Source organism: Herpailurus yagouaroundi, unplaced genomic scaffold, assembly GCF_014898765.1.
Source record: "Herpailurus yagouaroundi ecotype Mexico unplaced genomic scaffold, PumYag 139, whole genome shotgun sequence".
Taxonomy (NCBI): domain Eukaryota; kingdom Metazoa; phylum Chordata; class Mammalia; order Carnivora; family Felidae; genus Herpailurus; species Herpailurus yagouaroundi.
In genome coordinates this window covers 36837219-36854345 of record NW_024412394.1, presented here as the reverse complement: position 1 = coordinate 36854345, position 17127 = coordinate 36837219, and the positions used below count along the sequence as shown (strand labels likewise).

The 17127-nt window shown below is 34.1% G+C and overlaps 1 protein-coding gene across 7 annotated transcripts in view; it reads right to left on the bottom strand.

The window, feature by feature from the left end:
- Nucleotides 1–17127, bottom strand: part of SENP6 (SUMO specific peptidase 6) — a 116667-nt gene that overhangs the window by 13911 nt on the left and 85629 nt on the right. For 6 of the 7 annotated variants that reach the window (XM_040473982.1, XM_040473983.1, XM_040473977.1 and 3 more), the window contains 5 exons: nt 16515–16741; nt 15083–15192; nt 14830–14946; nt 2997–3119; nt 1754–1846 (listed from right to left, as the gene is read on the bottom strand). In XM_040473982.1, coding sequence (XP_040329916.1) covers nt 1754–1846; nt 2997–3119; nt 14830–14946; nt 15083–15192; nt 16515–16741 — 670 coding nt within the window. The remainder of the gene's footprint in view (nt 1–1753; nt 1847–2996; nt 3120–14829; nt 14947–15082; nt 15193–16514; nt 16742–17127) is intronic. The other variant, XM_040473980.1, reaches the window with a different exon arrangement.

Genomic DNA, 17127 nt, shown 5'->3' with positions numbered 1-17127 from the left:
AAGTTTCCCCAGGGTAATACTAAGAAACAATGTCTCTTCATCAGATTGCATTAAAAACAGGGTGACAGAGCCTGGCTTCATCCTCAGCATTATAAAGGCAAGATGGAGGAATGCTTCTCCCTGTTCTTAAGTATTAATCCTCAGTATCCTAGGGACTTAGATCGGGCTGGCGTAGTACAAAGAGCAACACACCATCCTTCTCCCTTCCTTAACTCCAAGACATAGTTGACTGTAAATCACATCTCAATGTCAGAAAAGTTAAATGTGAAAACATATGTTTTGAAAATTAATATGGTATCATACTAATTCCCAACCTAAAGGTATAACCTAAGTCCATCATAGTTTTTAACATTTCTTAGGTATGACAATACATATAAACCATAAATTTTCTGTTGTACACCTAAAAACTAAGAAAAATTCTTTCTTCACCTAGCTGAAAGGATAAGGTTGAATCAGACACATCTGAGGTAATTTTCAACCTCTAAGAGACAGGGTTTTGCTTTTATGATCCCTTTTAATAGCAGCTACATTGACCTTAAATCACCAGTGGGAGAAGAGGCTAGAACAATTAATTTCACTTAAGATGGATTAGCTTACAGACTTTAAAAAAACTACCACCACCAGGAAAATTAAAAATAAAACAGCAAAAAACAGATACCTATCTGTGGCTGCACTCATTAGAAACGATAGGTCTCATGATTAACATATGATTTTAAACAGGATTTCATTATACTACTGACTGCATTTGTTTTTCATAGTGAGAAAAAAAGAGAACACATTCAGAAGCTAGTCTGGCACACTTAGGCTTATTAGACATAAACAATCTTATTGAATATCAACTTCAGACAAACTTACTCCACAACCATAATAAATTGAGACAATGCAAGGCCATTTCTCAATTTGTCTAAGCAGAGACAAACTAGGTCACAGCACAACCAAATGAATACCAAATACTCCCCCTTTTTGCTAAATGGGTAAATGCCACTTTTTTACCCAAGCAAACAACTGCTTCCTTACACCTTTCCCCACATGACCAAACCAAAGCCCAAATTGTGTTAGAGGCTGTTTCAAACACACTTTCACTTAGAGGCTCCATGGTTGCCCATGGTGTGTGGTCCTTGATGCAAGGAACAAATCCAAGCTGTCCAACTACAGGTGCATTCCTAGGGGATTTTGGCTGGAAGGCACAGGAGAACAGAAAAATGAAATATAAAAACTCTCAAGTCTACACTCTGATCCTACACATCAATGCCTCTCTGGTCACTGTGGGAGAATAACAAAAAATATTTAACCACCTCCATTTATTTAGAAAATAGCTTCAAGTAGTCAGCATGGTTTTCAATTTAAGTAAATTACATAAATCTAGTCATCTTTTCTTTTTTTTGGTTAAGAGTCAAAGTGTTTTTTAAAGTAAAGATACAAAATCTTCTATGTGACCTAGTCATTACTCTCTATAAGGAAGCCTTTTCACAGGCTGTTTGGCAGACCACAAGTGCCACTTTTTAAAACTGACGTTATTCTACATGGACACATAAAACCTTTTTAAAATTAGAAAAATCTCTTGCCAGTGTTTATAAAATACAATGTCTTAAATGATTCACTGGAAAACTGTATTTTCATAAAATAAGCAGTATAATATGGACATATACAACAAATTTCAGAAAGAAGTTTAAAATGAATAAGTTCTTCACCTCATAAACACGTTTTCTAAAAATAACGTTTTCATATTTACATAAAGAAAATTCTTACTCACGCTTCATTAAGGGGTACAAAAATAAAATCCTTCTCAAAAATGTCTACATGCCGGGTCCATGTTTTTACTCTCCCATGTCGCTTTTGCTGTATTCTGTAAGACAAGAGATAAACTATCAAGCTTCTGAAGTGTTTCCAGTGCTTCAGCTTATATGCAGCCATTTAAAATTATGAAGGCTACGATGTTAACAAAAAAACAATTGTGTAAGATGATTTAACAAGCTGGGAAAAGAAAACAGAACATCTCAGATGGACCCAGGAAGATGTGAAACTGCTCATTACTGAATCTGCAAGATTTAATTCCTGCTACTACTTACTAGGTGAACCAGTGCTACCATTTATATTACTACATACTAGCAACTATATTGAGAAGTGTATCAGACCATGACCTGAAGAGAAGAGAGCAGGAAAAGTGAGCATTACGGTAGATGAAATAAAAAAGACTATGAACATTGGTCTAACATAGATCTCATCAACTCTAAGATCTAAAATTAGGAAATCACTGAAACAGTATGAAATATTATTATGCACAGCAGCCATCAATTCAAGACATTTGACAGAACTTAGGACACTCTGTATATATCTTTTGACCAATTATCAGTACATATTAGAGCTGGACGTAATCAGTATGTGGAAAGGAATTATAAACAAACTGATTGGAGCTTAATATATAGAACAGTATTTCCTTAACTTGTCTGAGCACAATTATCCAAATAACTTATTAAAAGTACAGATTCGGGGTGCCTGGGTTGCTTAGTCGGTTGAGTGCCTGACTCTTAATTTGGGCTCTGGTCATGATCTCACTGTTAATGAGATTTGGCCCCATGTTGGGCTCCGTGCTCTTAGCGCTTGAGATTCTTTCTCTCCTTCTTTCGCTCTCTCTCAAAATAAATAAACATCAAAAAAAAAAAAAAAATCTTCTAAAGAAAAAAAAGTACAGATTCACAGGTTGCTCTCTTAAATATTATGAATGGAACATCTAGGGTAAAGCAAAGCCATCTGTATTTAATAAGTATCCAAGTAATTTTTTTTTTTAAACTATCAGGCATATTTGGGAAATACTGATTTAGATATTGGACCAATAATCTTTATTGAATTCCAGGTATTCTTGAGGCTTTAGAGGACTATGAATTGACAACAGAATTAAAAGATATTGCCGCAATATAAATTAAGTACTTTTTTAATTAAATTAAACTTGAGAGACTTACTACAGATCTATTAAACATTTTCAGATTTTGACTTACGACAGATTAGTTGTTTCATGTAGATTTCTTCTTTCTCTCTGATTAAGGCGTTTATAGAAAAAAGAACTGAATATATGAATTCGGTCAGCTTCTTCTTTCTTCAGTTTTTCAAGCACCAAATATCTATTTTATTAAAACAAGAAACAAATATAATGAATTTAACAGTTTACTTTATATTAGAAACAAACAGTGATCAAGCATCTATTTAGCCACCACTGTCTCTATTTCTTAAAACTGAAAGAATTTATTAGCCAAGTTTACATCATATTCTAGACAATGATTAATAGATTATTTTCAAGGAACGAAAGTGATATTTGAGAATAGAACTATGATTTGCAAGATCTGATTTTTAAAACAAGGGCACATTCATGAACGTCCATAGAAATATTTATGATAGTCAAAAAGTGGAAATGACAAAAATGCTCATCAACCAAAGAAGAGAAAAATAAAATGTGATATATCTACACAACAGAATATTTAGTAATAAAAAGAAATGAAGTATTGATACATGCTGTAACACAGAATAGCCTTGAAAACAATACGCTGAGTGAACAACACTAGTCTCAAAGGACCACATATTGCATGATTACATGTATATGAAATTTTCAGAGGAGATTGGTGGTTGCCTATTGTTGAGGGTTGGGTTGGAGAGAAATGAGGACTCAATGCTAATGGGTACTAGGGTTCATTTGAGGGATGAAAATGTTATAATATTGATTATGATGGCTGTACAACTGTCTGAATATATTAAACCACTGAATATATATTTTAAATATTTTTTAAATTGTTTTAGTAATCTCTACACCCAACATGGAGTTCAAACTCACAACCCCAAGATCAAGAGTCACACACTCTTCCAATTTAGTCAGCCAAGCACCCTTGAATATATATTTTAAGTGAGTATTATAATGGTATGTGCATTTTTTCCTCAATAAAGCTGTTATTTTTATGAACTGTTTATTCTGTTTTAAATACTTCAGTTAATAAAACATGAAGACCCAACCACAGACTACTTTTTATAAAGACAGAAAAAATTAGAAGCTGTATGAAAGTGAAATTGTAATAATGACTTTTTTAAAAGTGATCTTACATGGGTTCTAATTTTTACTTGCTTGGTTGTTTTTTCTATGGGTCTGTATCAAAACAAACAGTGGTGATCCTTAATATTATAAAAGGAAATTATGATTAACTGATAATGCTCCAAGCTCCCTCAGAGAAGCTATGCAAATTCAGGCTTATGACCATATTCATTTTATTAATATGAAAAGCATCTGAAAACCTTATAAAATCTTACACAGAAACAGCAAATATCCCACAGGACATATCTTTGAGACTGGTCACTTTTATCATAATATTTGAACATTTTTTTAAAGCTCAACTTCTGATGAACAGGATAGAACTTACAGATTTCTTGCTTTACGGCAACTCAGTGTGTGCCCACAAAAGATACTCTAAGACAATAAATTACCTCATTGCATAATTTATATCAACTGCTGAATTCTACAATTACATACTCAAAACAGAACATGTCCTGAACTAGATCTGAATGTAGGACCTACACCACAATGGATGAACCAGGCAGCTTTTACTTCCCCAAACTACATGACTATTTTGTAAAATTAAAATGAATAAACACATAATTCAACTTCAAAAAGGAAAGATATAAGCAATTTAAGAAAACTGATGCTCTACTTCATATGTAAATAAATCTATGCTTTTTAATTAAAAGTACCTAGTTTTGTCTTTATGATCTGATATATATATATCCATAAGTATTTCTTTGACTATGTATAATTCTGGGGACTTTTTTTTTTTTTTACACACGTTATTAGAACTACAGATTAATTAGAAGAGCCATGTCTCTTATTTTTTTTAATGATTTTTTTAAATTTATTTTTTAAAAATAGGCTCTATGCCCAATGTGAGGCTCAAACTCATGACCCCAAGATCGAGAGATGCATGTGCTACAGACTGAGCCAGCCAGGTGCCCCATGTCACTTATTTTAGAATAAAAGGGAAAATCCAAGTTTATTACAACCAAGTAGTAGGAATTTCTTAGATTTGGGTGCATTTTTTTCTTTTACTGCATAAATCACTTAAATATCAAATATCATAGTAAAGCTGTTTGCTTGCTTACTTCATAAAATGAACAATCTAACAATCATTTTATAACTTTTTAAATTGTGTCACTAAATAAAAGATGACTTTAAGGTTAATCTGCAACTCTGTGTGACTTTGAGGTAGTTTTTACTAAAATAATTATTTTCTTTTCCACATTTCATTAACACTCTCTAGATGCAATACCATACTATTTCTTTTAATACTGGCAAAGTTTAAGTTTGTCACAAATAAATGGAGGCTAAATAACAATGAATGGGTCACCTAGATATCAAAGGGGAAATCAAAACTACACAGAGACAAATAAAAATGAAAACACAACAGTCCAGGGCCTCCTGGGTGGCTCAGCCAGTTGAGCATCTGACTCTTGATTCTGCTCAGGTCATTATCCCAGGGTTGTGGAATTGAGCCCTACGTCAGGCTCCATGTTGTGCATGGGGCCTGATTAAGATTCTCTACCTCCCCACTTCCTCCCCCACTCATGCACTCTCCCTCCAAAAATGAACAAACAAACAAACCTTTGGGAAGCAACAAAAGTTGTTCTAAGAGGGATAATTATAGCAATAAGCCTACTTAAGAAGCAAGAAAAAATCTCAAATAAGTTACCTAACCTCACACTTCAAGGAGCTAGAAAAAGAAGAAACAAAACTGAAAACAAGTCGAAGGAAGGATATCATAAAGACTAAAGCAAACATAAATGAAGTAGGGACCAAAAAAAAAAAAAAAAAAAAAAAAAAAAAAAAAAGAACAGGTCAATGAAACTAGGAGCTGATTCTCTGAAAAGATAAACAAAATTGATAATCCTTTAGCCAGACTCACCAAGAAAAAAAGAAGACTCAAATAAATAAAATCAAAATGGATGAGAAATAACAACCACCACAGAAATACAAAGGATTATGAGAGATTATGAAAAAATGTATGCCAACAAATTTGACAACTTAGAAGAAATGGATAAATTCCTAGAAATATATAACCTTCTAAAACTGAAGCAGAAACAAAAAATTAGAACAGAAAGATTATTAGCAATGACATTGAGTCAGTAATCAAAAATCTCCCAACAAACAGAAGTCTAGGACTGGATGGCTTCTCTGGTGAATTTTTCCAAAACTTTAAAGAAAAATTAATACCTATTCTACTCAAACTATTCCAAAAAGTAGATGTGGAAGGAAAGCTTCCAAATTCACTCTACGAGGCCAGCATTACCCTGATACCAAAACCAGCTAAAAACACTACCAAAAAAGAGAACTACTGACCAGTATCTCTGATGAACATAGATGCACAAGCCCTCAACAAAATATTAGCAAACCAAATCCAATTATACATTTAAAAAATTCATTATTCACATTATCAAGTGGGATTAATTCCTGGGATGCAAGGGTGGTTCAATATTCATAATCAATCAATATGATACATCATATTAATAAGGGAAAGGGTAAAAACCAGATGATCTTTTCAATAGCTTCAGCAAAAGCATCTCAAAAAGTACAATATCCATTCATAATGAAAACTCTCAACAAAGTTTAGAGGGAACATATGTCAACATTACAAAAAGTCATATATGAAAAACCCACAGTTAACATCATATTCAATAGAAACAGAGCTTTTCATATACAATTAGGAACAAGATGACTGTCCAATCTCAAAACTTTTATTTAATATAGTACTGGAAGTCCTACCCACAGTAATCAGGCAAGAAAAAAGAAATAAAAGGCATCCACATTGTTAAGGAAGGAATAAAACTTTTACTTTTTGCAAATGACATAATACTATATATAGAAAACCCTAAAGACTCCACCAAGAAACTACGAGAACTGATCGATGAATTCAGTAAAGTCACAGGACACAAATTTAATCTACAGAAATCCATTGCATTTCTATGCACTAATAATGAAGTAGCAGAAAGAGAAATTAATAAAGTACCTAGGAATATATGTAACCAAAGAAGTGGAAGACCCATACTCTGAGAACTATAAAACACTGATGAAATAAACTGAAGATGATTACATGCTCATGGATTTGGAGAATCAATACTGTTAAAATGTCCATTCTACCCAAACCAATCTAAAGATTTAATATAAGCCCTATCAAAATAGCAATTTTTTTTTACAGAAGTAGAACAAGTAATACTAAAATTTGTATGGGACCAGAAAAGACCCAGAATAGCTAAAACAACCTCGAAAAAGAAGAACAAAGCTAGAGGTATAACAATCCCTGATTTCAAGAATTACTACAAAGTAGTAGTAATCAAAACAATATGGCACTGGCACAAAAATAAACACAGAGATCAATGGAACAGAATACAGAGCCCAGAAATAAACCCACATTTACATGGTCAATTAATCTAAAATAAAGAAAGCAAGAATACACAACAGGGAAAAGACAGTCTCTTTAACAAATGGTGTCAGGAAAACTGGATGGCTACATGCAAAAGATTAAAACTGGACCACTTTTTTATACCATACACAAAAATAAACTCAAAATGGATTAAAGACCTAAATGTGAGATCTGAAAACTATAAAAATCCTAGAAGAAAACATAGGCAGTAATTTCTTTGACATCGTCACAGAAATGCTTTTCTAGATAGGATTCCTCAGGCAAGGAAAACAAAAGCAAAATTAAACTATTGGGACTAAACCAAAATTAAAAAAAAAAATCTTTCACAAAGTGAAGGAAACCATCAACAAAATAAAAAAGCAACCTACTACATGGGAGAAGATATCTGCAAATGATATATTCAATAAAGGGTTAATATTCAAAATATATAAAGAACTTCTACAACTCAACATGGAAAACAACAACAATCCAATTAAAATGGGCAGAAGGCATGAATAGACATTTTCCCCAAAGACATACAGATAGCCAACAGACACGTGAAAAGATGCTCAACATCATCAATTATCAGGCAAATGCAACTGAAAACCACAATGAGTTATCACCTTATGCCCGTCAGGATGATACGAAAGGAAAAGGAAAAGGAAACGGAAACGGAAACGGAAACGGAAAAGGAAAAGGAAAAGGAAAAGGAAAAGGAAAGAAAGAAAAGAAATGATTAAGTATTGGTGAAAATGTGGAAAAAAAGGGACCCTGATGCACCACTGGTGGGAATGCAAATTGGTGCAGCCACTGTGGAAAACAGTAGGAGGTGCCTCAAAAACTAAAAATAGAATTACTATATGATCCCAGTAATTACACTACTGGGTATTTATCCAAAGAAAATGAAATCACCAATTTGAAAATACATATGTACCTCTATGTTTATCACAGTGTTACTTAACAATAGCCAAGACATGGAAACAACCCAACTGGTCATCCACAGATGAATGGATTAAAATGTGGCATACACACATACACAATGGATTATTACTGAGCCATCAAAAAAGAATGAGATCTTGCCATATACAACAACATGGATGGATGTAGAGGGTATATGCTAAGTAAAATAAGTCAGAGAAAGACAAATACCATATGATTTCACTCATGCATGGCATTTAAGAAACAAGACAAACTGAAAATAATAGACAACCCACCCCTACACTTTTAAATACAGAGGACAAACTGGTGGTTGCCACAGGAGAGGTGGGTGGGGAGATAGATGAAATAGATAATAGAGATTAAGAGTGCACTTATCTTGATGAGCACTGAATAATGTATAGAATTGCTGAACCATTATATTGTACACCTGAAACTAATACAATACTGTCTATTAAGAAAAGCACTGTGAAAAAAAGCTCGTTTCCTACTTGTAGAGTTAGAAATGGAAAAGAATGAACAGCTCTGGTAACAGCTGAATTACTTATTTTAATATAGTGAAATTTAAGATAAAAGTTTCTTTTTAATTCACTTCCAGACATGTCATGAGAGAAATACAACAGATTTTTCTAAAAACCATGGATTTTGTTAGGTTTTCATTTCCATTTGGAATGCAGATTTGGATCAGAAAAGGCAGAACCTTTAGATAATACACATTTAATGTAGTTTCAAAGTACTAATGTAAAATGTCAAGGGGCCCCCTATAATGTAAAAAATTTAAGAGTATACACACATACTATAAAAATCTCTACCACAATGTAAAAAGATAGATGTACGAAATATAATAAACTAAATGTAAACAAAACACATTCAACTTTATATGCTTTCAAAAGCAAAAGCTATTTTAAAAATAAATAGATGTTAAAAGTAAAGTGATGAAGAAATATATACCATGTAAACAAAAACCAAGACAAAGCTGGAGTAACTACATTCATTTTGAACAAAGACGGCTTAAGCACAGGGAGATTATTAAGGATATAGAGGGACAAAGGGTTGATTCTCCAAAAAAACCCCCATAAATGTGTATGCACCTAACAACAAATATTCAAAATACATAAGGCAAAAATGAATAGGTGTACAACATAATGGTTCAACAATTCTATACACTAGTGTTCATCATTAATCTCTATTATCTATTTCACCCCCCTCTCCCCCCACCTCTCCTCTGGCAACCACCAGTTTGTTCCCTGTATTTAAAAGTTGGGGTTGGGTCCTTTTTTTCAGTTTGTCTTGTTCCTTAAATGCCAGACATGAATCAAATCATAAGGAAAAATAGACAAATCCATTATTATACTTGGAGGCCCACAACCTTCTGAATAATTGTTAGAAGAAGTGGGCAGATGATCAGTAAGGACAAAGATGACCCAAACAGCCCTATCAAACAGCTTGACCTAATTGACACTCATAGAACAACACTTCATCCAACAACAGTGGTACTGTTCTACACACTGACTTAAGGACTTCTGGCTTGGATTCTTAAGTTAGTATACATTAGAATTAAGAGAGGACATCTGTTTTTAAAAAAAAAAAAAAAAAAATTATAATAAAAAATGCATAACATCAAATTTACAATCTTAACAATTTTTTAAACATGAGACTCAAGGGGCGCCTGGGTGGCGCAGTCGGTTAAGCGTCCGACTTCAGCCAGGTCACGATCTCGCGGTCCGTGAGTTCGAGCCCCGCGTCGGGCTCTGGGCTGATGGCTCAGAGCCTGGAGCCTGTTTCCGATTCTGTGTTTCCCTCTCTCTCTGCCCCTTCCCTGTTCATGCTCTGTCTCTCTCTGTCCCAAAAATAAATAAACGTTGAAAAAAAAAAAAAAAAAAATTTAAAAAAAAAAAAAAAAAAAAAATAAACATGAGACTCAAACTTACAACCCCAAGATCAAGAGTTATATGCTCCATCAGCTGAGCCAGGTGCCCCCCAATCTTAACAATTTTTTAAGTGTACAGTTCAACAGTGTTAAATAGATTTACATGGTTGTGAAACATATCTCCAGAACTTTATCTTGCAAAACAGAAATTCTATACTCACTAAACAATTCCTTTCCCCTCCCCACCCCTCATCTTCTGAAAACTACCATTTATATTCTTTTTGTATAAATCTGACTGTTTCAGACACCTAATACAATGGAATCATATAGTACTTGTTTTTGTGACTGGCTTATTTCACTTTGCATAATGTCTTCTAGATTCATCCATGTTAGAGCATGTGACAGATTTCCTTCCTTTTAAGAACTGAATAATATTCCACTGTATCTATATACCACATTTAGTTTATCCACTCATCCAATAATGGACATATGGGTTGCTTCCCCCTCTTGGCTACTATGGATATGGGTGTGCAAATTCTTTCAATTCTTTTGGATATATACTCAGAAGTGGGATTGATGAATCACAAGGTAGTTCTATGTTTAATTTCTGAGGAGCCACCCTACTGTTTTCCTCAGTGGTTGTACCATTTACATTCCCACCAGCAGTGCACAAGAATTCCAATTTGCCCATATACTTGGCAACACTTGTTATTTTCTTTCTTTCTTTGATAGGAGTCATCCAAATGGGTATGAGATAGTAACTCATTGTGGGTGTGACTTGTATTTCTCTGATGAATAATATCGAGAATTTTTTCATTGTTGGCCATTTGTAGGAGATAACATCTTTTGACTTAGCTACGAAGAACTTTGAACTCGAATGAATTTGTTAGAGGTCGCAGGAGTCTAACGTTAATCTGCAAAGTCAAGCATTTAAAATCTAGGGCAGTTTCTCTTGCTAGCAAATCTGATACATTTTATAACTTACCGAAACATACTCCATTACCATTAAATCTTCAAAAGGAAAAACAGTACTTTTGGAAATGGTATATAGTTAACATAATAGGAATATAATATTATCCTCTGATGTTAAGTATATCCTGATGGTTGACAATGTCATTACTGTCAGTTTTGTGTAGTTGTTCTATCAATTGTAGATAGAGGGGAATTAAGGTCTCCAGCTCTATTTGTGGATTTGTCTGTCTTTTTAGATCAGTTTGTTTTTATTTCACATATTTCATAGCTCTGTTGTATGGTACACACCCATTTAGGATTGCTAAGTCTTCTTAGTAGATTCACCTATCAGTGTATAGTGTCTCTCTCTAGCCCTGGTAGTTGTGTTTGTTCTTAAGTTTATTTTTCTTTCTTTCTTTTTTTAAGGTTTATTTATGTATTTATTTATTTAGAGAGAAAGCGCATAAGCTGGGGAGGCGTAGAGCGGAGGAGAGAGAGACAAAATCCCAAGCAGGCTCCACACTGTCAGTGCAGAGCATGATGCGGGGCTTGAACCCAAGAACCATGAGATCATTACCCAAGCCGAAATCAGGAGTCAGACACTCAATTGACTGAGCCACACAGGCGCCTCTTAAGTTTATTTTTCTAATGATATCATAATTCACTCCTGCTTTAATATTTGCATGGCATATCTTTTTCCATCCTTTTACTTTCGACTTACATATATATTATTATCTTTGAAGTCACTTTTTTGTAAACAGGACATAGTTGGGCTATGGTGCTTAATCCACTCTCTGTTGATCTTGGTCTTTTAACTGAAATAAATAGTGCATTTAAATTGAATGTAGTTAGTAATATGCTCTAACTTCTAGATCACTGATTCTTTCCTCTCTCTTCTTTATTTTGCTGTTGAGCCTATCAAAGTTTTCATTTGTTACTATAGTTTTAGTTTTAAAATTTCCATTTCTTCCTCATTTACATCTATGTTTTTCTAAGTTTCACGTATGTTCACAATTGTTCATTAAAGAATTTTTATAATGGATGCTTTAAAATCTGTCATAATTTAAGTTTATTTATTTTTGAGAGGGAGAAAGAGAACAGGGGAGGGGCAGAGAATCCCAAGCAGGCTCTACACTGTCAGTGCAGAGCCCGACATGGGGCTCAAACCCACAAACTGAGAGGTCATGATCTGAGCCAAAACCAAGAGTCAGATGCTTAACCAGTTGAGCCACCCCGGTGCCCATGTCATAATTCTAATATCTGTGCCATCTTGGTGTTTACTCTCTGTTTTTCTGTTTGAACTCTGTTTCTTGATGAGATAAGTAATTTTCAAGTGAAATATGGACAGTTTGAATATTATATTATAGGACTCTAGATCTGATTTAGTTCTTGTGCTTTAGCAGGCCTCCCCTGGCACCGCCTTCCAGTGGATGCGGTGGGTGCTATCTCATTACCACTAGGTGGAGGTGAAGTTCAGGTTCTCTACTAGGCCACCATTGTTATGAGAGGTGGAGGGGCTCAATGTTAATAGTAAGTAGGGGTGGAAGGCTCCCCACTAGGACTCCATTGATACCACCTCTGCTAGAGAGGGAGAGAATAGAGTATCTCATTATTCCCCAGGGACCAGGTACAAGTCCAGCTCTACAGTTGACCCCGATCTAGCTCAGGGTCACTACAACCTTAAAGTTACTTTTAGCCCTTATCTACCTTGACCTCTGCTGTACTGACATTCAATGTATCCTCTTTATTTAAAACTTTCACTTCCTTTCAACTTCATGACATAACCCTCTCCAGACTTTTCTTCTTCAACGTTTTTTATTTTATTTTTGGGACAGAGAGAGACAGAGCATGAACGGGGGAGGGGCAGAAAGAGAGGGAGACACAGAATCGGAAGCAGGCTCCAGGCTCTGAGCCATCAGCCCAGAGCCCGACGCGGGGCTCGAACTCACGGACCGTGAGATCGTGACCTGGCTGAAGTCGGATGCTTAACCGACTGCGCCACCCAGGCGCCCCTCTCCAGACTTTTCTTCTTACCTATCAGATCCTTCAAAGTTTAGTCAAGAGAATCTCTTTCTTCCCTGTCTCTCTTTAACTTTCCAGATTCTGTTCTTGTAGCTCTTTTCCTCATTCTGTATTTCTTCCTAAGCAATTTCACCCATTCTCATAATTAAATTACCACTTGCAAAATAAAACCTCCTAACTCTCTATGCCTCCAAGCAAGAACTCAAATGACTTCCAGAACCATATGTTCAACTGCTTATTGGCACTGTCCCTTCTGTTGTTATTAAAGACATCTAAAAGGAACTCATCCTGTCCTCCATCCAAACCTGTTCTGTTTTTGCATTCACTGCCTCACAGGTAGTGACAAAATCATTTAGCAGGTCTCAGTAGTTGGAAAGCGAGGAGTTATCTGCCATCCATTCCTCTCTTTCTTAATATCCATTCAATCAGTTGCTAAACAACTCTACCTCCTAAAAAACATTTATTTCCTCTTCACTCCAAATAAAATGACTTAATCAGGCGTCTTATATCACCTTAATTAATTTCCTTAAGTCATCTCTCAACTACACACCCACAATGAACATTCTTGTCAAAATGATCTTAAGGAAGCTCAATTATAATATCAAACATTTCTCTGATCAAACCTTTCACTCTTTATAACAATGTTTTCTTTTCCCAAACTGTTGAGTGCAACCATTAGTAAGCTATAATATCAATTCAGCAGCTTTCAACAACCAGTTCTTTAAAAAATATTGTTTTATGAAATACATTTGAATGAACTAGAAAAAAAAAATATTTTTAAGTTTATTTATTTATTTTGAGAGCCTGACTTGGGGGCTTGAACTCAAGAACCGTGAGATCACTACCTAAGCCAAAATCAAGAGTCTGATGCTTAACTGACTGAGCCACCCAGGCGCCCTGAATAAACTAGAAAATATTGGCAAGTGCTAGACATACTGATAGGTAAGTTCTGTTTTGTTTCATATACACATTCATTTTATATCACAAACCACTGAACACATATAAACTTAAACATACAGAAACACTGCACACACATGTATTAAGCATGTGTATACTGGGTCATGATATAAGCTCTTCCAGGAAAGCTTCTTGGTCCCTCCTATTTCTGTACCCATGAAGAGAATGAAACATTCTTTTGCTGCTATATCTATACCATGTTAATGCTCCTGTCAAAGCTTTAATCCCTTTTTCTGCTCCCTACAAAACCATAAACTTCTAACACAGTACGTGGTTCGTAGCTGGCACTTGATGAAATACCAAGTAAAAAATCATACTTTTGTGCTTACACAATAATTTATTACCTAACCTAAGGTAGTAACCATTTTTTAAAAGGCTTGAGGCAGTATAACAATAACAACATAATAATCTAGCATTTATGAACATGTTGTATTTGCCAAGTATTTTCCTAGTGCTTGACATGTATTATTTAATTCTCATACCCTTTTAGATATTATTTTCATTTTTTAAATGAGAAAACACACAGGTAGGGACATTAAATAATTTCCCAAATGTCACATAAGTGGTAGTGACAGAATAAAAAAATTAAAAAGTTTTGACTCTAGAAAACAAAGATATACATTATAGAATGTTAAAAATGTGCTAAAAGAAAGAAAATTAACTTACTTCAAATAAAAGTCTATAATAACATCATTTAAAAATTCTCCTTCACTTAGACAGTGTAGGTCCTCATTAGTAACGGAGATGCCTCCCTTAGCTGGAGGTGGTGGATATACTATCAATCTGTAACAAAATAAACAAAAAAACACAAGCAAAAACCACAAGTGTGTGTGTGTGTGTGTGTGTATGTACAGAATTGAAATTTAATAAAACAGAAAAGAAATTTAAAAGCACTGCAAACATAAATGAATACTCTCACTTTTCTACGGGGCCCATGAAGATGGTATGATTCTCTCCAGTTTCTTCCTCATCATCAAAGAACTGGAATTCTTGTTTGTTTTTAAGTTGTATTTTAGATTCAAGGGACACCTAGTAAAGGAAATTAAATTACCAGTTTACAAAGTCAACTGAGAAATTTTTCACTAAAAAAAAAAGCAAACACAAGACAAGAATACTTTTCAATTAAAGAAAATTACAAATATGAATTTAAAAAGTATACATGACTTTAAAAAGAAACAGGCAAAACTATGGTCCACATTTTTTGTATGTGTAGTTTCAAGAACAGTGATATGCTTCCAATTTTTGTAACAATGGTTTTATGGTATCTTATCTAAGATCTCTATCATCCTTATTTGGATTATGTTTGTAAATTGAAAGAACAAATATAGTGGTTTTTTCTTCTGAGAGTGGAGGTCTATCTAAGTTCAATGGCTAGGCAATCCATGGGATATGGGAGGAGAGGCTCAGGGAATGCAGTCCAATGAGCTTTAGTTCTCCAGAATAACAAAGAAAGAAACAAAGAAACAAAGAAAGAACCTGCGTTGAAATTTTATTCTATTGCAGCTGCCTTACAGCTCCAGTTGCTTTTTTCTTCCTCATTAACAATCTCTTATCACAAGTTTTACAAAAGAAGGGGAATGGTTCCTCTTCCTTCTGTTCTTTTCCTCAACCCACTTACTGTATGAATAGCTCTTGTCTGGTGAGAACTTACTCAGCTTCACCAAGATTGTGCCTTGGATAGCCCTATTTCCAATTTGTAGGCAGGTTGGAAGATTTTAAGTATTTCTAATAAATTAAGTCGGCAAAATTCAGTTGCATGATAAGGAGACAAATTTTTATTATGTAACATTATACTATGTGTTATAGTACACAGCCTTTGGTTCAGGTGGCTTTAGAGTTACCTACTGTATGATTAGTTATTCTAGAATTGGATATGTATGTTGACAGTCACAATCAAATGATATGTATTCTTTGGTTCTCAAATTTTCAACTATGTGTACACATGGTACATATAAATGTACATCAAGGACCAAAATTCCTTTATTTGTACTGAATCCAATACATCACTAGGAACCACTAGCAAATTTAAGAGTAACGATTAATTTGAATGTAGCAGTATGAACATGTATGTTTAGACTGGGGTAAAAAGAAAACAGGGTAAGAGAAAAAGACAAGATGAAAAGATAATACGATGTGGAAAGAACTAAAAAAATGCTTTTGAGACCTGTACCAAGTACTATTTGTGTCCCAAGTCACCTACCCACCATTAATTTTCTGACACAAGATAGTTTATGAATCACATATAAAAGCAAATAATTCTGAAATGGAATTAAAAAGATCTAACTCCAATATTTCCCTTTAAAGCTAGGCATTATTTAAAATTACATTAAAAAACTAAAAAACATAATTACATTTTTAATTTTGTTTTCTTTTTGCCCACAACTTCCTTTGATGCTCTCTTCATAGGTTCTTGTACAGGCAACAAGTCTGCTATTGGCTTCTTCAAAGGGAATTTTCGCAAAAAAATTGGACACATTATTCTTTATACCAATGTCGGTAATGATACTTTCAAATACCATATTTGCCTGAGGATCAAGGCCATTTTGAAATATTAAAATTATGTATTGTTCTTCCAAATCTGAAAAAAAAAATAACTTTAAGTCTAAAAGAAAAAGATAGGTAGATATACATTAAAAAAAGAGTAACAGCTAGTTATTTCCAAGGATATCACTAGAAATCCTGGTACATATGTTTAAAATAGTTTGGTATACAGTGGATGTATAATACTGGAATAAAGACCAGTAACGGTGTCATCTAACAATGTCACCTGAAAGTTATTAAGAAAAAGGAACTAGGACACATTACCCTAGCAGGAAGCTTAAGAACAAACCTGTTCATGGATGTATTAATTTACCTCGTCTAATAGAATCCAAATATATTTATAGTTTTAAATATATTTTAATTAACATTTTTGTAAAACACAAATTGCCAGGTGCACTATTAGTAGCTCTAGAGAATTTAATT